We start from the raw sequence: 20,383 nt of genomic DNA, 5'->3' as shown, positions 1-20,383 counted from the left end.
GCCACAACGGTACCACGCCCTCGATCTGAGAATCGCCGTGAATATCATCGTCGAATTCCAGCTGAGAGAAGCCTGCGGTGCAATGGGTCAAGTTCAACAAGAGTGTCGACAAGCCTCCAGTGATCGTGGATCCCAGAGTCGCGTGTCGCGTGACTGCTACCTCAATGCAGCGCTGCCGCCTGTGGCTCATGTACTCGAGCTATTGCAACCAAAGCCCCTTTACCTCCTCTCTTTCTCGGTTGTTTACCATCACAGCTTCACATGGCACCTCCCAAACGCGTCGTATCTCCCTCATCGCCTTCAGGATCATCCGCGAAGAAGGTTCGCGCCCCCCCCAGTGGCGCCGAATTTGAGACGCAACCACCGGATGATCAGGGGTTATCCTCAGTGGATGGAGAGGCCGTAGGAGAACCTGCTGCTGTTGGTACGTCCATGGTGAAGGATCCGGTATCAAGTTCGAGCTCTGATGTATCCCCGGGCCTCTATAGAAGACATTGCTGTCGGTCGAAGCACTCACCTGGCTGCACCATTGGCGGGCGGGCGTGCGTTGGAAGATGCTCCTCAGGCTGGGCTGGCGGAAGTGAAGTATGTGGATGATTCTGACGAGCAACATGCGGCTTGGGATGCAGGGGTAATGGTGGTCGTCCGCAAGGAGGGTATCTCTCCACAGGTCTTCTCTTTTACTGTTGCTGCTACTCTACTGCAGATTATTCTTCGCGACATCAAGACATCTGTGAAACCTGCACTACTGGATCGTGACCAGATCAAGCTCAGTGAGCTTCTACTACAACATCGAGACACGCTGCTACCCGCGTTAGAGCAAGCCCTTCGAACAGGACGTTTCGCTGCTGTACGCTGCATGGGTAAGTGTGTTTCGTTGCAGATGCTACTGTTAAATACATTGACATATGTACCATCGCCAGCGCTACTCCGTGAGGATGCAACGTCTTCGTCATCTGAGGGGACCAACGCTGATTTCATTCATAGTAAGTTCTCGGTGTATTTTCAGCCATGTGGCACTGACCCCACAATGGATTTCCTGTCAAAGCACCATCATCGGGACCGATAATGCCTCCACGACTGCGGGCTCAAGCTCCGACGTCTTTTGCGGACATAGAGAGAGCTATCCTCGATTTTGAAAAGAAAATACGTCCCGAACTGCAACGATACGTCATGGGCAACCATCCTACATTCAATCCTCCATCTTCGGCAGCGAAGGACAGCACCCTGTTCATAGATGGTATAGGAGGTCTGTCTGAGAAGGACCCTGCCGTGCGAGGAAGAGTCGAAAAACTCTTCTCTGGCGAAACGGATGCCGATCAAAGTCTTCAGTATGTCCCTATTTTACGACCTCTGTTCTATACTTTGCTGACATCGTCCCAGCCTCTTGTTCAATACTTCTGGTACAGGAAAGACGACGCTGCTTGTCGAAGGCTTGTGCCGCAACTGGGGTCTATATGTGGTGTCATGCTATGACGAAAATCATCCCATGGGATCCAAAGATGTCGATACTGCATGGAAATTTCTCCAAATCGATCCTGGATTCACTCCTAAGGTACCCCTCACACCGACCAAGAACGACGCATTGGCAAATAATGTCAAGATCGCTGCGCGAACATTCCGCTCGGTTTTGCTCGCACGTCTGAGCATCCTCGATTTCTTCCTCCGTTGCGCTCCAGCCCATGTCAACGAGGCGGACTTACGACGCCGATGGGTGTACCTTCAACTTCGACCTTCTCGCCTATTCCAAAAAATGGACATCTTCAATGAGTTATTCCGAACGATATACACGGTTCAAGATGACAGCGCTGTGCGAAATAGAATCTTCGCCTTGCAGAAAGCCATTTGCGAAGACGTCCACGTCAATGTCGGTTCTCTCTTCTTTGCGCTCGACGAAGCCCAGGTTGCATCACAGAGGGGAACAGATGCTTTCTACTCAGCGACATCCGGTGGTGGGCAGCGAAGTGTGCTATGCGAGATGTACAATGCTTGGTCCGAATTCTCTATGCCTATGATTATCTCTGGGACAGGTCTTCCGCTAGAGCTCGTCATGAACTCGACCACATCCGCGATGGGAAAGGAAGTAATGTGGCCGAAGCTTTTCTCAGATACCGGATTTTTCGACGACGAGGACCGTATGCGAAGTTACATCATCGACCGGGTTTGGCCCACCCGCGAATTGACCGATACTGAAGACCAAATTTTGAAGCGTGCTTGGCGCTGGCTCCGGGGAAGGTGGGACTAGATTTTATACAGTTCTTTCTGAACAACCCCATGTAACATTTTTTAGACACCGTTTGACCGCCGGGTACACATTACTCCTGCAAAGGATGGGCGTCGCATCCGCGAACAAGATTTTAGACGCTTACATCAAAGTCCTCACGGATGGTTTTGAGGCGACGGATGGGAAAGCCTTCGTGCGAAAGGAACCTGACATCGACGTAACCACGGTGGCCATCTTTTCCAGGATCGATTTCTCCTCGCTGCGGGATCCGCGGAACGCCAGACTCGAGGGGCTAATCTTCCGAGCCGTTATGAACGTGGTCGTGCGGAACCGGTCGCACATGTTCTTTGCTGAGTTCGTCGACGCTGTCTCCCTTGGCTTTGCTCGCGTGACGCCAGAAAAGGGTCTTGTCGATTTCTCAGGCCAAACCGAGTCAGTCAAGCAATTACCCCAGCGCATCGACGAGCCTCTTGTTGTGGCGGCTGCACTGCGCTACTTCCTGTCTCGTCCTAGCCGTTCGATGCGAGACTTCGTCGCAAGGCCCATACAAGGTGTTGAAGAAGCATCTACTCTCGGGTTCGCTGTGGAGAACGTCGTGACGATCACACTGGCTCGTGTTTTCAAGGATGGCGCTGCGTCGTTGTGTGACGCCTTCACTCTGTGTAAGAGCGACGGACAGGCTTGGCTGTCGGAGCCAGTGCATCTTGTTTCTATCACAGGACGAACCACTGACGGCACGTTCCTCTTCGAAGACTCTGGTCTCGGTCAGCGTGCGGTCCCCTTGCTCGGCTACGAAGCCTCCAGCCCTGAGGAAGTCGAGGACTGGTTGAGATGCGCGAAGAGTATCTTCTGCTTTCCGGATGCGACGATGGGTCCTGATATCATGTTCCTCGTGAGATGCGGTGTTCAACTCGTTTGGGTGTTGGTTCAAGTGAAGCGTCTCGCAGTCGAAGCACTTACCACCGCGGAGACAAATCTTCGCAATGTCGATCCCGGCAGGTTCTATCGTGCAAGGGTAGGATTCATATATACTCGATTGTTATTTGCTAATGCCCACACGATCGACATGCGCCTTCCGCAGGATGGACAACCACACTGTCCCAAGTCACGACAGGGTCTTACCGAGAAGACTCGGAAACTTATGAACATCCCCGGTACTCCAGTGGTGCGATTGGCGGTGTCGTTCCCCGCTGACCCGCACGTGGACATTCTGGAGGAAGCGGGGTCAGCAGGAGAAATCATTGCGACGTTCGATAGGTTGGCGGAAGATGTGGAGCTCAGCGAGGCGTTGGCGATCTTGAGCGCGTACATGCCGAAGTAACAGCTGGCGTTACCGTGTCCTCTATTATGTGATATTCTGTATGATCCCTACACTGTGGTTTCCAGGTGTCTCCCGCGCCGTACAAGTAGAGTCGTGTCTCGTGATGAGCCCGGGCTGCAGCAACCGATGCGCTTCGCATTCCCTCGTTTCCCCCGCACTGCGTCGCCCAGACGTACCTCTGTCCATGCATACCCATTTCGGACGGGCCGTATTCTCTTTCGTCGTAAGTAGATTCAACATACGGTACCGCGTCGCGGTTCTCGTCTCATGCCTGTCGCTATTGAGAAAGCCGATCCTTGCTGGTCGTCTCGCGCTCTCCCCCGCCGTCCCGTTGCCCCGACCGCGCGCGGCGAGTGAGCGCTACCTGTTCAGCTCGAGGTTTGTTGCTTTCCCGGCGCAGGTGGCAGAACGCGGTTTTTGCAGGCAAGCAAAATGGCGAGTAAGTCCTCTCTCCCGGTCCGAGTCTTTTCGCCGTTGATTCGTTCACGTTAGGATGTGTTTCGAACCAGCTCTGAGGTGCAGGCACCTCAGCCTAATTTTCCGTGCCACCCAGATGACGACCTCCTCAGACCGCATCAAGTCGATTTGGGTGATACATGGGCCCGACGTACCGCTGTTCCCTGGTTCGCGGACTACCTGCCACCGACGCAGCTTCGTAACGCAAGTGCTGATCGCACCAGGATGGGACTATTCTGAAGGTCGATTTCGTCTGCAAGGTGGGCGACGTTCGTATTCCTGCCGGAGCGTGTATCCTCTGCGCGACTGGACGGCTCACTCACACTGGTCCTGCGTCAGACAGGTCCGGGATCCGACGATGATTGGCGAGTCGGTGGTGACGTTCACAACGCTGAGCTTCAGTTGGGCTTGCGTCGAGAATGGTGTAATCAAATGTGAGTGATGAGTATTGAATGCATGAAGCTCGGTGACCAGTCCGATATATATATATATATACGGTTCCTAATTTTTTCTCTACGCGTGGGGTCGTCAGCCAATCAGCTCGACCATCAGCTCGCGCCTCTCGCGACGATTTTGCCGCTGTCGCCGCGGCAGTCGCGATCAATACCAGCATCGCTGCACATCTGCATCAGTAAGTACTCGCCCAGTTCGAACAGTCGGAACTTGACCACGACGACCGGCGTGCCTAGATCGGTGTGCCGCTGGGTATAGAAACGAGGTCCAAGATATGTGTCGTACCGGATTCCCAGCCGACTTCTCTCGTTTGGCACTCCCGGCGCACGCAGTACGACTGTGGCATCCCTAGGAGTCCGACTCTGACGCGTAGCGCGGGCGCGCAAGGCGCATATATAGTTTCACGGCCGACCGTCCGCGTTGGTTGCGACTCGAGCGGAGTTACTGCAGCCGATGTCGTGGAATGGAACGATTCGACGCCGACACGTTCGTTCTTCAGAGCTTCAGATCCCAGGAGTTTGGACATATCCGGCGCTGGAGACCGGCGTGAGGATCACTTGCGCTCCGGTGAGAGTATTACCAGGACTGTCGGAGGTCCAGTTGCCTCGGACGGAGGTGGCGCGTGTCCGATTCGAAAATTGTGGCGCCCGCGAACGAAAGTCCGGTGTTTGCTCCGCGCCGAGGACGGTGGCGCACAGCGATCATGCGGGGGAGTCGTCCGAAAAGGGAAAGGAGACATCCTGAAAAGGCGTCAGTTCTCCAACTATAAAGTCGCGCTCAGCGTTCGTCCTCGGCGGTCGTACCCCCGCACTTAGTCCCGCCCTCATTACCACCGTTGTCTCCGTCTCTGCGCGCCGCGCGTCCCGCATTTTCGTGCACATCCTACCTCCTCCTCTCCGTCTGGCTCTTCGCCGCCCTCGTGCCCTTCACCGACTTCGTCGCGAACCGCCAGGCCAACGTTTCCGCCACGCTCGACGGCATCGCCCTGCCCCAGAGCGTCATCCAGGCCGTGCAGGCGCAGAGCGGCGTCACCGGCACCTACCACGAGATCTCCTACCGTGAGTGGCTGCCCCTCTTCACCGCTTATACCCTGTTCCGATGTGGTGTGCGCCGCAGTCCGCCTCGCGACGGTCTTCCCGCGGTGGATCGCGTTCCTCTTCGGCGCGCTATCCGCAGTCTTGTCGTACACCACGGCCACGGAGCGCAGTCCCGACTCTGCGCGTTACCCGCTCGTGGCCGGCGGCAGGGCGGGCTCTATCCGGGACGTGGATGACAAGCCGAAGGAGGCGGAGCAGGTGGGCATCCGGCAGGTATAATCGTGCGCGGACCGGCGCGCGCGCGCGCGCGTCTCCCAATTCCTTTTTTTTTCGATTCTCGACGCGAGGCAGATTGCAAGAGGGCACCATGTTCGTAATGATGTCACGAGTCGAGGAACAGGAGTTAAGACATGGAAATCACCACGGGGCGCCGCGCAGACAGCGGAAGGGCGAGGACCATCAGCGCAGAGTCCGGTGCTAGTAGTGCAATACAATGTAATGGCGGGGCGCGGTGGCAGAACGAATAGCCAGAGCATGGTGCGTCATCTTCTACAATTCACATGAGGCTACTAGTACGGGATAGAGTGTCAGATGAAGACGGAGTTGAAGTGGACAGGGAGCGTCTCGTGGGTTAGGGTGGTCTGTGACGGCTGTGGTGCTCCATGGAAGGTGGAAACAGGAAAATCGGCGGAGAGTTGATGTGGAGATCGGCCAGACGCCAAAGAGGTGTGCGGGCGTATTGAGGTCTGTATAGAATCAATATTTGCTGCATATATATACGAGGTGGCTCAGGGGAGTGAGGAGCGGCGGGAGGAGAGGTTGGTGCTATATCTCAACGCAGGCGGTTGGGCGTAATACAACTCCCTCGTATTTTATCCGCTGCTCCGCGCGCCGGTGGGATGCAGCAAGACTCGGGTTGGGAAGCGGTTATGGCGTCCTTGGCCAGCTGTTGAAGCCGGTACGGGTAAGGTGTGACTACAACACTGAACGTTGAATATTTTTTAAAGTGATGCCTTCTTCACCCGTATACAAATACACATTCTCGAGCTCGTGGACGGGTAATTTCGCAAACAAGTATACTCAAGCCTCAGGTTCCTCGTCAGCACCCTCCGAATGCACCTCCTGGCCGCCAGTGTCCTCGCCGCGAATCCAATCCCGGGTCCAACGGGGCGGCGGCTCGTCGTACGCCCTGCCACATCCAGCGCCAGAGCAGCGGATGACATGCCCAGAGCTCGGGTGGGAGGTGCGGTCCTCGAGCACCTTGATCATGAATTCCTTGCTGTTCCATACGGACGTCGATCAGCATATGCTTTATCATCCCCGCGCTGGCCGAGGAGCACGTACCTATGCACACCATCCTGCAGTGCGTTGTGCACGATATCATCAAGGCCGGTGTGCTTCCCGCAGTTCTCGCACTGCATCTTGGGCTTGCTGAGGAGCACGCCCTTGATGCGGAGCCGGCCGAAGTCGGTACCGAGCAGGTCGCTCAGGTGCCGGCTCTCGGCGTCGTCGATGTACCACAGGTATTCGTCGCCGTGGCGTGCGTCGATCGCGCCTGCAACGAATATTCAGAGTCACGCTAGACTCGGTGAGATGATGCTACGCACGGCTGAGCTCTGGCTCGGCGGTGGGCGCTGCTACGGTGCGGCCCATGAGCAGCGAGGCGGAAACGAGCCGGAGGAGGTACGTCCAGGAAAATTGCATCGCTGTGCGGGGTCTGTAGTCTGCTGAACTCGCGCAGGGCACCTGCTCTCTTTATGCCTTCAGCGCGGTCACGAATGGTCGGTGCGTTGCCCATATCGGAAGAGAAAACCTGCGATGGAGGCGATAGCACTACGCCCTGCGGTAGCTGCTGTTCCTTCCAGGTGGCGCTCACGCCCCGTCGGCCAATTGCACATCTCGAGACCAATTGGCAGATGGACTCGCCCATCCGTGTCGTCGCTGGCAACTTGAATAACACCGCATCCTGGCACGCCCCATTCTGAAAGGCGACCGAGGACGTGCACGAGCGTCTGTCTGCCACTTAAAATGAGCATGTCAATATTCTGTCTTGCTCGTCGACTCGTCTCATGCGCTGCGTGGCACTGCGCGGCGCACAGAGCTCGCTCCAATCGCCAAACCGATAGACATGCCCTTTGAAAGTGCTTCCGTGTCGTCACTGGCAATAACATATGCGCCCATCCTGGCACGCCTCTTTCCGAAAAGCCGACCATGGCCCAAGATGCGCTCGCGCGCTTGTCCGCCAATTGAAATGCATATGTCCACGTTAGTACTTACTTTATCCCGTTCGTCGACATCTCCGGCGCATGCTGCGCGGCCGGAGCTGCTGGATACCTCGAGCTTCGTCAAAAGGTCATCCTCCCGCGTTCTGATCGTGACGCCATTTTAGGCGCGTCCTCGCGCCTTCACTCGTCAGCATGACCACGACAGTATTCTGGGCCGTATCTCCTTTCAAGTTGTTGGATATCAGGCAAGGATGAAGGGAGAAGGCTGCAGTAGGGAAGATGAAAGGTGAGGCCATCCATATCTTCCGCCTCCGTTTATGCGATGCGCTGTACATGCCCCAAGGAGGTCGTCCTACAGATGAGCGACACCTCTCGGTCGACGAAAAGTGAAAGTGGACTGGCAAAAACATATCCTTCTTGCGCGTAGGATCCTTCCGCACGGTGTCGTCGGTGTGGACTGGAGCGCGCCGGAGCGGAGCTGAGGACGACCATGAGGGGAGAGAGGAAGAAGCGGATCTGGATGCTCGACTACTGAGTGACATGAGCACGTGTCTCCGTGACATGTCGCGTAGAACGCAAAAACTGGAGTTGATGCGAGTTGGATTAGTCCTGGCTTGTATGCAACTACGAAGCGTCACGGACTACAACTCGCATATAAGAACACTATAGACAACACAAGCCTGAACAGTCATAAGGCTTCATAATCAAGATGGCGAGATTCTAAGTAGCGCAGTGCTTGCGAACGAATGCCGACTCGGACAACGCTCAATCCTCTGCCTCGAGCTCCCTCTTCCACTCTGCTCTAGTCTTCAATGCGTGTCTCTGAACCTGTAGGGTGGAGAGCTATGAGATGGGATCAAGAGCGCCGATTGAGAGATTACCATCTCATGCACTCTCTGGGCGTGAATACCTGGAGGCCGATCAAAAAAAGTGAGCACGCCAAGAGCAAGCAACGAATATGACAATGACCCACCGGTATCATCATTGTACTCCATCGTGGCATGAAGATCGAGCCAGAAAGGACAGCGTGATCAAAACAGCCAACAAGCACGATGTAAAAAGCAGCACGAACAGGGTTATCGGTATCTGGAGTGAGCAGAATGCCGTATAGAACCTGCAAGATCACTCTAACATACAAGTCAGCATCCGGCGCTGACACCACAAGTACGAAACCTGACTTCATAGTCATATCGACAACCCAGCTTCTGTCAAGAGCAGCATGACAAACTTTGCCGTGCCGGTTGATGTTCGGGTGCAAGATTGGCGTAATGAACCGCCTGGCGAACAAGTATTAGCTGCAAAACGGACGCACGGAACAGCATACTCACACTTCGGGCGCTGACTGAGGATAGTTGCTGCCAAAGTTGACATACGCTAGGAAGGTCCCGCCTTCATATGGAGACTACGAAAGTCCTGAGCATTCGGTAGGATATCTTGAGAATTATCACGTACGCCTTTCGGAGCCTCTATCACAATCTAGGCAATAATATAGTAAGCTTAGCGAAATAAGTGATCAATGTAACAAAACGAACTAACTTTCCAGAATGCTAGGTCGCTCCCTGAGTAAACGTCAATGGCGGCTATAAGAAACGTCTCGAAGGATCAAACATGTTCCACACAAATTGACAATTGGCTAACGATGTGACGAATTCATGACTTCTCGAAGCTCTTGCATTAGTCGTCGTTGTCTGTCTGTGCTCGGTGGAAGGGCCCGAGCGGCGGCCCTCGATGCAGCAAGCAACGGTTCATGTAACCGCTGCATGTCTGTAAAACACCAGGAATTTCGAGATACTAGACGGATCTCTTACCGCGTGCGGCTTGCGATCTGGGCATTCGTCCGCCGTGACAATATCCAACTATCGAAAAACACATATAATAGTAGCTCCACACTCGGATGAGATATGTTCTTACAGGGTACTTATAAAGATCATTGTACTCCAAAAGATGCCATAGAGTTCGGACAATGGGTTGTTGAAGCTAAAAAAGGTTGGATGTGGTCAATCGGCCAGGCTTCGAGTAGATCAACCGTGACGTACATGTTCCAGCCGATCTTTCGTACGGAGCACAGTTTCTAGTTCAACGATATTGAGCGCGTTCTCAAGCTATGTCGTGTCAAAGTTCAATCATGGCATAACCATTACATGATAATCACAACTTACCGTATCAATTTTGAACGAATATCCTCCTGTGGCAATGGAGATTGGATGGAGAACATTAGTGAGATCGCCCGTTTGCACCACAAGCGAATCAACTGTGACTTTGGATTGCTGAAGCTTTTTGGTGATTTGGTGGGGTAAATTACTGGATCCAACGTCACAACCTGCAGATGAGCCCGTGAAGGGTTGGTAAGCATACATTATACATTAAAGCAGTGGCACTCGCCATCAGTTAAACATATGATACGCAAGGCTGCCGCAGGATGCTGGTTATTACAGTGTGTCAATACAGAACGGACGTATAATTGAGTCGAGCATCATACTTCGGCTTGGAAAGTTTGCAGCATCGAGAGCGCAACGGAAAGACTGTCAAACAAAGGAGTGTCTCCATCTGCCTGCAGAGACACTGTCAAGAGAAGTAGCATTAGATTATGGAAATGACAAACCCTAATCGTTCTCAGGCTATCGCGGAATCGTTCCTTCAGCAATGTCAAATTCTGCATTACAGGACGGCAGATCAGTCTGTCTAGCAGGAACAGGCTAAGTGGATCACCTGAACCTCGCGAACTTCTTTCCCGAAGGTGACTAAACCTAAGGGAGGCTGAATAGATATCACTGGCAGGGAATGCTATGCAATTTACCAATAGCAATCGGGTGGTCAAACGCCTCAGATTTGTTGATGAATCTGGAGAAGGATATTCATACGCTGCAATCACTGAACGAAGCACATAGCCTCACGCTTCGAAGGCTTGCTTCACTATATCCAGCCTACGCAGATGACATTGCAGTGTATCGTTGACAAGGCCTATTGTGCACGTGCTTACCTGCTCATCGATCTCGAATCCTTCCGTACACGATCAGCATTGTCAGGCATATATCTCCACACTGTGGTTCTCATGTCAGAATGTTGCGGCTATACACTGCATAGAAGTACTGACCTCGGTGATCGAGCTCTACAACATCGAGAGAAAATCTACGGCCCTCCGTCGATCTGAAAACTTGCACCTGAGATGGCAAGTTATGGAAAAAGAACGGTGTTTCGAGCCGTCGCCCACGCATGCTTCCGTCCCACGATCCGTCAACCCTGGGTACACAGACAGTGCATCAGCAGTATGCATTATACGATGAAAATCGCTGACCATGGCATAAACATGAAACTGAAGGCGCGCGACCGGTGAACAACCAGTTGTCAAAGAGGACGGATAGAACAGCGTTCGCCTCGGTATTGAGAACGTACTTTAGCACACTACCCCACATGGTTTTCACGCGAATAAGCAAGGGTTGCTGATGTTGCTGCAAGGATGCACGTGGCCGTCCACCCAGGAAAGTTCGAATTGGATTGTGCAGGCTAATGACGGCAACAAGAGTCGAATTAATGAGCACTGTTGGATCCATAGGTGACGTTGAGTGATGTTCAAGCCAAGCACTAATCCGAGATCGCTCGTAAATGACTCCTGAAGAGGTAGATATAGGCCAGCGGGAAGATGATTTCAGAGCGATGCCACCTACCGTCACTTGCGCGGACTGGATTGACCATAACTTCTCCACTGAGAGGGTCAATAAATCTCTAGAGACTCGAGCCCATGAGTGCTCATAGCTAAGGAATAACCAGAGTGACTTACCTTAGGGACTCCATTTGACGCAAGGAGGTTCACGTCTTCTTTGATCCCCGCGGCCTGCTGCACCAGGTAGGTCACGAGCTGCGGTTTCGTGATGTTATCAGTAGCCACGGCAATGAAATCCTCGCATCGCGAAAGGTTTAGGCTGTATGCAGAAGGTTTGGATGACGGCTAATGAAGAGGCACGCAAGAAAACCCACGTGAAGTGTCTTATCGGCTCCATAACTCGGAATTGTGCCCAATGCATCCGAGAATATATCACTACTAATTCTTTAAGAACCTCTTCCGCCCTCATGCGTCGTTGACGACCAGATCCAGAATGCAATGTTGTCTCTCCATGGCATATATAGCGTGCCACACTAGCAAGGCAGTCCATATTCTTGAGAAAGATCTTCGCTGATAATGACAATCAGTGGTACGTAGCCAAGATTAAACAGACTGGTATAAAACTGACCTTGCATAAGTGCATCGCTCGTTCGATAATGACGTTTCGAAAATTCTTCCATGGCCTCGTTCAGGGCAATGTCGTCAAAATCCACATCACTATCCTCGTCCTCACTGTCACCATCAAATTTCTCTCCCATAGAGTGTGACACATCCAGTGCAACAACTGGAAAGGCATGAGATAGGGTGCGCTTCTGCAGGAAGTAAACGTACCAATGGCTTCTTCAATCTCTCTTGTGTCCAAACGATCAGTTCGCGATGCCCCAAAAGCATCAATGTCCCATTCGCCGATTGCTTTCCGTCTCTCAATATTTGGTTGCAACTTTGTCGCCACCTGTGCTTCTCAGCATTAAGTCACAAAGAATGGCCATACAACATACTAGATTGACGTCTAACCCAACTTCGCCCCCATGGCAAGGCCGCAGTAAAAAGCCATCCTCTCCACCATCAGAGCACGGCGCAGCACGCGCGATGTAGCAAACGTGCACCTAGACAGTGTAAAGCTGCTTCCGAGCAGGCACTCGTCTTTCAGCTTGTCCACAACGTCTCGGGATCTGAGTCGACGAAAGCGAATTCAGTGGAAGCAGCTCGCCGCCTCAATCCCTGATATAAGTCGTAGCAAGAATATGAACGATCGTCAAACACACCGACAGCGAGCAAAACATAATTTCCGGGCTGCACGATTATATCCTCGGAACGCTTCTCCTCGCCAGCATGGCGCGTCTCAAGATCATATTCGAAAATTGCCCAGTCCACCGGTACGCACAAGACATTGGTCAGCCAAGCGAAGAAGGTGACCCAAGTTACCCTGCCATATTGCCAGAACCCTGTGATTGTCTCGCCAAGTTTGCGAAAACTGAAGTTTAACTTGGGTTTGGGAGCCGTACCTGCGACAACAGAGTTTTCAGAAGTGTACACCTCCACGTTCCTGCTGGGTAGTCGAGGAATCACGTTATTTCCTGGGGCTAAATCCGCGCCAGAAGACATGATTCCGAAGGCCTTGAACAATCATGAACTTCAGGGTAGTGGTTCGGAGATACTTAGAGAGTTGCCAAACTGGGCAGCGAGGGCTCTGTGACCCCACCGTTATGCATTCGCCGACACTATGTCGCCCAACAAACTTAGCACGGAGGACAATATATATATTATCGAACCTGCGTCCACTGATCTCGCACCTTCCTGTAGCATGCGCCCATGAGATTAATCCCCTCGTGTCCTCAACTGAAGTACGGGTTTGTTTGATGAGTCGAAGCAAAGCGTCTACCAATAGCATGATATCCTAAGCAAAATGTACACGATAATATAGACAGTGCGGATCTCTGATACTGGCTCGCATGACGTTCACAGCAAGTCCCGTTCTGCTTTTGCCTTCGCTGCGGCCTCGAGTTCTGCAAATGTCCCACTCTTGAGGCACATGTTGCGGAAAATGCCATTTTCTTCCTGGATGAGATTCAGCGGCGTGTCGAACTCTACGAGTTCACCCTTGTCGAGAATGAGGAGACGGTCGTAGTCGATGACCGTCCGTAAGCGATGCGCGACTGTTACGATTTAGTTAGCACTAGCATTAGCCACGAATTTTCACGAACGTACCGGTCAGCAAGAGCGAGTCATTGAACTCCTCTCTAATAGTCGCCTGGATCTTTGCGTCGGTAGCGAAATCGATGCTGCTCGTGGCCTCGTCGAGAACAATGATCGAGCTCCGGCGGAGCAAAGCCCGTGCCATCGCTATGAGCTGTCTTTGGCCTTGAGAGAAGTTCGTCCCACCCGCAGAGACTTGTGTGTCCAGCGTGATGACCGTTTTGCCTTCCGTCTCGGTTGCACTTGTGGAGACAGATGCAATGGTGCCTTCTCGTTCCAAAATTGATGCCGGACGCGAGGGCTCGCGCGACGACTTCTGAGACTCCAATTGGCTGTCTGTTAGCATCTGGACACGGTACAGTACGTCAAGGCATTCGCTATCCTCGTGTTCACCTGGGAATACGAACGGTCAGTACTGATTGTCTCACATCACCGAAGCCTATTCATTCACCGAATGGATCAAGGTTGTCTCGCAGCGTTCCCGAGAAGAGAGCAGCGTCCTGGTTTGAATCGTTGAGTATCTACCGTGTTAATTTTGCCACCGCCAGACGTACCTGCGGGATAAATGTCTGAGAGTTCGGCCGTCAGTGTGATCGTACGATAGCCTTCGTACTGCAATGACTCACGATTCTTGAGCGGAGGTCATGAAGTCCAATGCTGGAGATATCAACGCCATCAATTAGAATACGCCCACTACTCGGATCAACCTGATCGAGGGAAAGATCGTTACATAACTTTCACCCATATACGGAGCAATCCAACTCACGAAACGCAGGATGCTCATCGCAAGTGTCGACTTCCCACTACCTGTTCGCCCCAACAGTCCAATCCGCTCCTTCGCTTTGAGAGTGAACGAGACACCGTGTAAGACCGCAGGAAGCTCTGGTGAATACTTGATAACGAGATCTTCCACAGCAATCATTGAGTCCTTGTTCGGGCTCGAGGACGACGGCCAGTAAGCAGGAGGACGGTTCGAGTCAATGACGGCGGGTGGCTCCTGAGGAAGATCCAAGTATTCAACGACTCGTTCTACGGAGCTATGACACGAATTGGCTTCAGTTTCGAAACATATAATCAGGAGACGGAAACGTACTTGAGATCGAGCTCCAAGGACGTCCAGAAACGGCATGCCCAGTAGACACTGGTAGTGAAGGACATGGCTGACGTGATGGAGACACCAGCAATACCTGCTTCGACATAGCCTGCAAGCGCGAATAACGTCGTCGCCAGAATAGCGCATGCGCCGAGTGAATCGAAATACAAGAGCAACCACCTGTTGGTCATCCAGAAGCTGTACCACATCTAACGAAAGGATGATGGACATTGTTGGATCAGCGAAGTGAAAGAAAGCTCAAAGGCGGAACAGAACTAACTTTGGTGGTAAGGTCGACTTTGGTGTAAAGATTCTCCAGGAAATGCTGCTCGGCTGAGAAGGCGCGCACTGTGACAATACCCTCCAGTAATTCGTTGAAATTTGCAAAGATTGGGCTGCGCGTGACAGACTCCATACGACGGAGATCACGACCAGTATGGAGGTATCCAATAGCTGCACGGCGATAGAAAAAGCTGAGGATTGAAGCAGGGATGACGAAGAGCGGAAAGACGACGCTGTGATCTAGCGTATGAGCAAAGGGGTGTATCGTGATACTGAGGACGATCGACATACACTACTGTGATGATAGATGCAGCGAAACTCGCCAGCGAAGTATTGACGTACTGCAGCGAACTCGCGAGGGAAGAATCCACCGTTTCTATATCCTGCCAGCGAAAATTTTAATTTGAGACAACGAATGCAATGCAAATCGACCCACCTTACTGAAACGGTTCAACATGCGGCCTAGCGTTGAGATGCCCATAAGCGACGTTTCCACCGTCATCCAAGAAACGACTGACCTTGCGGAGTGACATCATGCCAACGCATGGGAGCTCTCACGACCGTCCTCAACATTTGCCCGAACAGAACTCGTGAAGCCCTCAACGCTCCAGTATACTGGGTAATGACTGCGGTGATATTGACTAGGCCAGTGGATAATGTAATGGCCAGGTAGATGCCAACGTAGAAGAACGGATGCTGCTGAGCAGGAGGCCAGTTGATGCCGAGGAACTTGCCCGGAACGGAGGGAGCGACTGCGTTTTGCACGAGTTGGAGATTGTGATACGACTCGTCCATGAGCACGTCATGGTGGGAAGTCGCCCAAGGCTTGTACATATACATAGAGGTGGAGTTTGGTGCACCGTAGGCCTCACCCCACACCTAGAGAAATGGATGTTAGCTCGGCTGAGCCAAAATAAGGGTCGTGAGGTTACCTTGATCCAGAGCTTTTCTGAGACTCCGAGGAACTACACGAATGGTAAACACAATCGCCTACGATATAACGTGATAATACACACCTGTGTCGCAACGACTAAAGTGAACAGAATAATCCACGTCCAATAAGATCTGTGCATTATTCAGTCAAGGCAGAAGTATGACGTGAAATCCACAACGTACGATGCCTTCAGGTAGGTATTGTAGATAGACCACTTGACGCTGCCAGTTTCTCTCTTCTCCTCCTCCACCAGCTTTCTGGCGGACTTTGGTTTTGCTGCCTCCACTGCTGTCTCAGGCGAACCTTCGGCATCGATTTCTGCATTGGGGTTTCCCTTCGTCTCTTCCTCCTGCGCTTGCTGTTCTTCCTTGTGAGCTTCGACCGATTCATCATGAGTAATATAATCCAAAACGCCTTGGGCACGTAGATCCTTGATCATGCCCTGCGTATCTATCCGCCCATCTAGCATACGTACGAGGTAGTGCGCTCCGGGAAGGACGAGCTCAACATGATGAGTGACGAGGATCTGACAAGAGACTGAGTCATTCGCTTGTGGAAAGTTAAGACGAACGTACCACAGTACGGTGTTCCAACAGAGGTCCGCACAAGAGCCGCTCGAACAAGAAGCGCGCAGTGTGACTATCCTGTTACGACCACAGGTAAATCGTGGTTGAGGTCACAGTCCGGTAGCACTCACCACTGCACTCAAAGGATCGTCGAGTAGGACGTACTTGCTACGCTGGAAACCGAGTATCTTTAACCACTTGGGAAGTAATACACCTCAAGCAACGTACCGCATACACTGCACGTGCGAGCGCAACTCTAAATAACACTCAGCCGTCATCGCAGTGCAGAAGTGAGAACGCGCTCACCTAGCCTTCTGCCCGCCGGAAAGACTGACACCCCTGCATGCGACTCGTCAGTGCAATGGCATGCAACCAGAGCTCGTCATGACTCACCGAGCGCCAATCTCTGTTGCGTCTCCATCCTCAAGAATGCTCAGGTCCGTCTGCAGAGCGCAGCATTCGACTACTGCATTGTAACGCTCCTCGTCATAAGGGTACCCGAAGATAATGTTGTCCTTGATCGATTGATGACGCAACCATGGAGATTGCGCCGAATACGAGATCGTATGCGACAGACCGTGTTCATCCACCTTCGACGGGTTCTTCGACATCACGATGCGGCCTTCCAAACGAGTCAATTCACCCAGCAATGCCATCTAGTCCATTGTCGCTTATCATTAACGCCTGTGTCAAGCGCGAGGTGTGTTAGACGTACCAAGAGTGCAGTTTTCCCGCTCCCAGTCGGTCCAGTAACGACGGACAGCTCGCCTTCAGGGAACATGACGCTGATGTCACGCAACTCAAAGCGATGAGTCATGTCAACAGCCATGTCACCTTCAGTGTCTCCTGCAGAGGACTGTCCTTCGACGACTGTGTTCGTCTCGTCCGACCCCGAGTCGGAAGATGCTCTCTGCTTCTGCTTTCCGTTCTTGTCCTTGCCCTCGTCTTTCTCCTCAACCTCGTTCCACTTGAATGTGCCGTTGACGATGCCGAACCCCTCTTCTTCAACGTCTGCGGGCTTCACGTGCCCACGCTTCAGCGAAGATACCTGTTCGTCGACTTCTTCCTCTTCCAGATATGTCGCGATACGATCCAACGCGACCTTCGCCTGGATTGAACATCGCGATAAGCGAATAATAGAGATGGTTATTACAAAGTCTGACGCACCTGTAGAACTTGGACTATCCAAGCCGGGATGACATTGAGCGGTGCCCTGGATGGTTTCGTCAGCATGCGTCTGAGCTTATGCAGGGGAACACCAACTGACCTGATCATGGAGAACAGTGCGATAGCCTGCGGCAAGTATCAGATGAAGACTCGTGTAAGAGAGGAACAAACGTACAGTGAACGCTGTGCCGACTGTCAATTCATTACCCTGCAGAACGTACACAGTGAACGAAGTGACGGAGAGTAAAATCGGGGCAGTCGTCCAAATAAGAGAGAACATGACGTTGTTCACGCGGGCTGAATATGACCGTCAGCATCAGAGGACGAAAGCGTCTTGCTCAGACACACATTTCACCATCCACTGCATCTCGACCTCACGCGCATCCATTACGCGTTCGGTCCAACGCTCTTCCCACGCAAAAAACTTGATGAATTTGACCTGCAAGAATGAAAGATGGTTTGCTCACTCAACAGAAAGTGTGATGACGTCCTGAACATACCGCCCCAATCAACTCGTTCAGGACACTCATCCGCTTATCGCGCGCGGTGGAGACTCCCTTTTGGATGCGCACAGCACGTTTGGCAACATAATTGTTAAGCGGCCAGCCGACTACCAGTATAATAAAGCCAGCAAAGGCCGAAAAGCCCATGAGTCTGTATTCCAACACGTTAGATTCAAGGTGCACATCCAGACAGATGCATACTCACTGATACAGGAATGTGCTTGCGATAGCGATTTCAAACGGAGCTTCGTGATGGTTCAGCAGTCGCTATGAGCAAGATCAAGAGGAGATCTTACCACCATATATCATGTACATGCCGGATATCACATTTGCGATCTAAGTCATAATGAGATCATAAAGGCCGGAATTCCAGATCTCGCTTACCCTGCCAGCATCACCCGCCATCAAGTTCACGATCTTGCCAATATCCGCGCCCGCTTTGGGATCATCAATTTTGGGATCTTTCTTCTCGGCTGGTTTAGCTGTCGCACCCGTTAGCGGATTATGCAGGTAGTTTCCGAATATCACTTACCGGACTCGGGAGCTTTGCCCTTAGCATCCTTGGCTTCCTTCGCCTCCTTCACCTTTTCCTTGTCAATGATACCAGAGAAGTCTTTCCGCTTCAGCGCCTTATCGTAAATTGCAGTCATAAGTTCCGAACGAGCACGCACGCTCGCACGGCGACTGTACCACAGGTGCTGCACATCCGACTCTGCCTACACAGCTGGCATCAGCACCGACCGCGTTTGCTGGCACGTTTGTCACCCACCTTGCAGAGCGTGGACAGGAAGGCGAGGAAGGCGAAGACGTATGCAATCGCGTGCATCTCCGCCGTCGGGTCCGAACGCGAGTCGAGGGCATCCAGAATCCTCTTCAGGAAGAACGGCCCCGCGTAGTTGAAGACGACGCTCACTATCGAGAGCACCGCGTCGAGGATCATGTCCTTCGAGTTTGTTGACCACAGGCGACGCAAGAGCGACAAACTCTTTGACCTCATGAACTTGATGTACAGAGGGCGCGCCTGCATCGTCGGGCTCAATGCCCACACATCGTCTTCGCTAAGAGTAGTAACAGTTCCCTGCACGGAAATCAGTACGCGCGGCGCCCATGCGAAAGGTGAAACGACGTACACGATCGATAAGAGGCATCACCCACATGAACGACGCCCACCCCAAAAGCGTGGTATAGTCCTCGGGCGAAATGGACTTCCCGATTTCTGCCTTGTTAACCCGTCGACTCGGGATCGCGAGCGGCATGTTAACCACGACCAGCAGTAGCAGTGCGACTGCGACCAGATCCGCAGTGTACGCAACCAGTACCAGTGGAGAGGGAAGCGGGAACCTATACACCGCGTGATCAAACAGCACGCCGCCGAACATGAGTAGGCTAAGCACGAAGCGCATGAAGAAGAGTATGAGCAAGTCGCTTGGCACAGTCGCGGTCGGAGCGACGACAGGCCGGCCAGCCGCATAGAACCACGAGAGTGCAACAAGGAACGCGCACACAGCTTTCCAAGGGTCCTCCGGCTCGAGGTACATCGCGCGGGCGCTAACGCCGAGCCAGACGAGCGTCTCGACCACGGCGACGAAGGCCAGCAGGACGCTACGCCATAGCGGAACTGGTGAGGCTTCTTTGAGGATCTCTTCCTCGGACACGTCTTCCCCCGCGTCAAGGGCCTCCGCCTCGGGGAGACTCATGAATTCAGTGAACGGTCGCTTGATGGCATTCGCCGTCCTCCGCAGCAGTGTAGGAATTGGGACCAGCGAAAGCAGCACAAAGGCTACAAACCCAGCAGGGAGTACGGCAGACCAAAATTCGCGAGAGCAAGGGCTCGCGAGCGCGTACAGCTCGCGCGCACCACCGCTACAAACTTTCATACTGGAAAGCTACGAAGGTCATGAATGAAAAATCGAGTTTGGTGAGGATGCACACCTTGGATTGCTGCTGCCTTTCGGTAGGTGGTTCTGACTGTGAACTGGATCCCCTCCCAGCTGGCAGTGGGCAGATAGATGAGCTTCGCGCTGTCGTATTAAGTACGTTAGATCTCAGCGTCTACTACTCAACTTGCCGGCGGAAGTTCAAGATTTCGCGGAATGGATCAAGTTTTCGAACTCCGTACATTCTCATGACACCTGCATGGTCGAATTCATCGCAAATATTAGATGGTATTGTAGTAGATATACCGTGGACCGGTGCACCCTCCACGGAATTATAATGCTTCGAGTAGGATCTCAGGTATTTCGTATACATCTCATTTTTGGGAGAAAACCATCCCCGCTGAGTATTACGTATTGAAATTCAACTATGTGACGGTATACAGAGTTT

General features: G+C 52.6%; 5 protein-coding genes across 5 annotated transcripts; 2 read left to right on the top strand and 3 right to left on the bottom strand.

The window, feature by feature from the left end:
* Positions 1–261: 261 nt before the first annotated feature.
* On the top strand, positions 262–3,545 carry SCP_1005620 (hypothetical protein; the record flags this gene model as incomplete). The annotated part of the gene is made up of 7 exons (XM_027762426.1): positions 262–424; positions 489–863; positions 924–986; positions 1,049–1,331; positions 1,384–2,235; positions 2,291–3,239; positions 3,306–3,545. The coding sequence occupies 7 exons, from the start codon at positions 262–264 to the stop codon at positions 3,543–3,545; spliced, it is 2,925 nt and encodes a 974-aa protein (XP_027618227.1).
* Positions 3,546–4,728: 1,183 nt separating this feature from the next.
* Positions 4,729–5,770, top strand: SCP_1005610 (predicted protein; the record flags this gene model as incomplete). The annotated part of the gene is made up of 3 exons (XM_027762425.1): positions 4,729–4,785; positions 5,236–5,512; positions 5,571–5,770. The coding sequence occupies 3 exons, from the start codon at positions 4,729–4,731 to the stop codon at positions 5,768–5,770; spliced, it is 534 nt and encodes a 177-aa protein (XP_027618226.1).
* Positions 5,771–6,571: 801 nt separating this feature from the next.
* SCP_1005600 (hypothetical protein) lies at positions 6,572–7,195 on the bottom strand (the record flags this gene model as incomplete). The annotated part of the gene is made up of 3 exons (XM_027762424.1): positions 6,572–6,770; positions 6,836–7,046; positions 7,099–7,195. The coding sequence occupies 3 exons, from the start codon at positions 7,193–7,195 to the stop codon at positions 6,572–6,574; spliced, it is 507 nt and encodes a 168-aa protein (XP_027618225.1).
* Positions 7,196–8,525: 1,330 nt separating this feature from the next.
* On the bottom strand, positions 8,526–12,922 carry SCP_1005590 (hypothetical protein; the record flags this gene model as incomplete). Its single annotated transcript, XM_027762423.1, has 31 exons — positions 8,526–8,544; positions 8,598–8,626; positions 8,690–8,843; positions 8,895–8,993; positions 9,045–9,118; positions 9,169–9,192; positions 9,253–9,296; positions 9,355–9,472; positions 9,525–9,572; positions 9,628–9,693; positions 9,753–9,818; positions 9,876–10,036; positions 10,099–10,138; positions 10,196–10,267; positions 10,319–10,369; positions 10,426–10,463; positions 10,514–10,557; positions 10,611–10,640; positions 10,697–10,757; positions 10,811–10,956; positions 11,012–11,029; positions 11,110–11,326; positions 11,382–11,439; positions 11,495–11,636; positions 11,692–11,887; positions 11,946–12,101; positions 12,149–12,269; positions 12,316–12,372; positions 12,430–12,530; positions 12,583–12,762; positions 12,823–12,922. The coding sequence occupies 31 exons, from the start codon at positions 12,920–12,922 to the stop codon at positions 8,526–8,528; spliced, it is 2,730 nt and encodes a 909-aa protein (XP_027618224.1).
* Positions 12,923–13,276: 354 nt separating this feature from the next.
* On the bottom strand, positions 13,277–19,935 carry SCP_1005580 (ATP-dependent bile acid permease; the record flags this gene model as incomplete). Its single annotated transcript, XM_027762422.1, has 31 exons — positions 13,277–13,473; positions 13,526–13,906; positions 13,965–14,013; positions 14,068–14,082; positions 14,140–14,220; positions 14,280–14,550; positions 14,607–14,815; positions 14,887–15,121; positions 15,180–15,271; positions 15,325–15,350; positions 15,407–15,767; positions 15,821–15,853; positions 15,905–15,953; positions 16,005–16,348; positions 16,398–16,466; positions 16,520–16,561; positions 16,617–16,644; positions 16,695–16,727; positions 16,782–17,044; positions 17,104–17,496; positions 17,556–17,601; positions 17,656–17,681; positions 17,731–17,852; positions 17,904–17,994; positions 18,056–18,209; positions 18,264–18,303; positions 18,355–18,394; positions 18,443–18,540; positions 18,591–18,774; positions 18,828–19,136; positions 19,189–19,935. The coding sequence occupies 31 exons, from the start codon at positions 19,933–19,935 to the stop codon at positions 13,277–13,279; spliced, it is 5,028 nt and encodes a 1,675-aa protein (XP_027618223.1).
* Positions 19,936–20,383: the final 448 nt, after the last annotated feature.

Source organism: Sparassis crispa, assembly GCF_003851025.1.
Source record: "Sparassis crispa DNA, contig_000009F, whole genome shotgun sequence".
Taxonomy (NCBI): domain Eukaryota; kingdom Fungi; phylum Basidiomycota; class Agaricomycetes; order Polyporales; family Sparassidaceae; genus Sparassis; species Sparassis crispa.
Note: the sequence above shows the minus strand (reverse complement) of the source record. Positions and strands in the feature narration are given on the sequence as shown.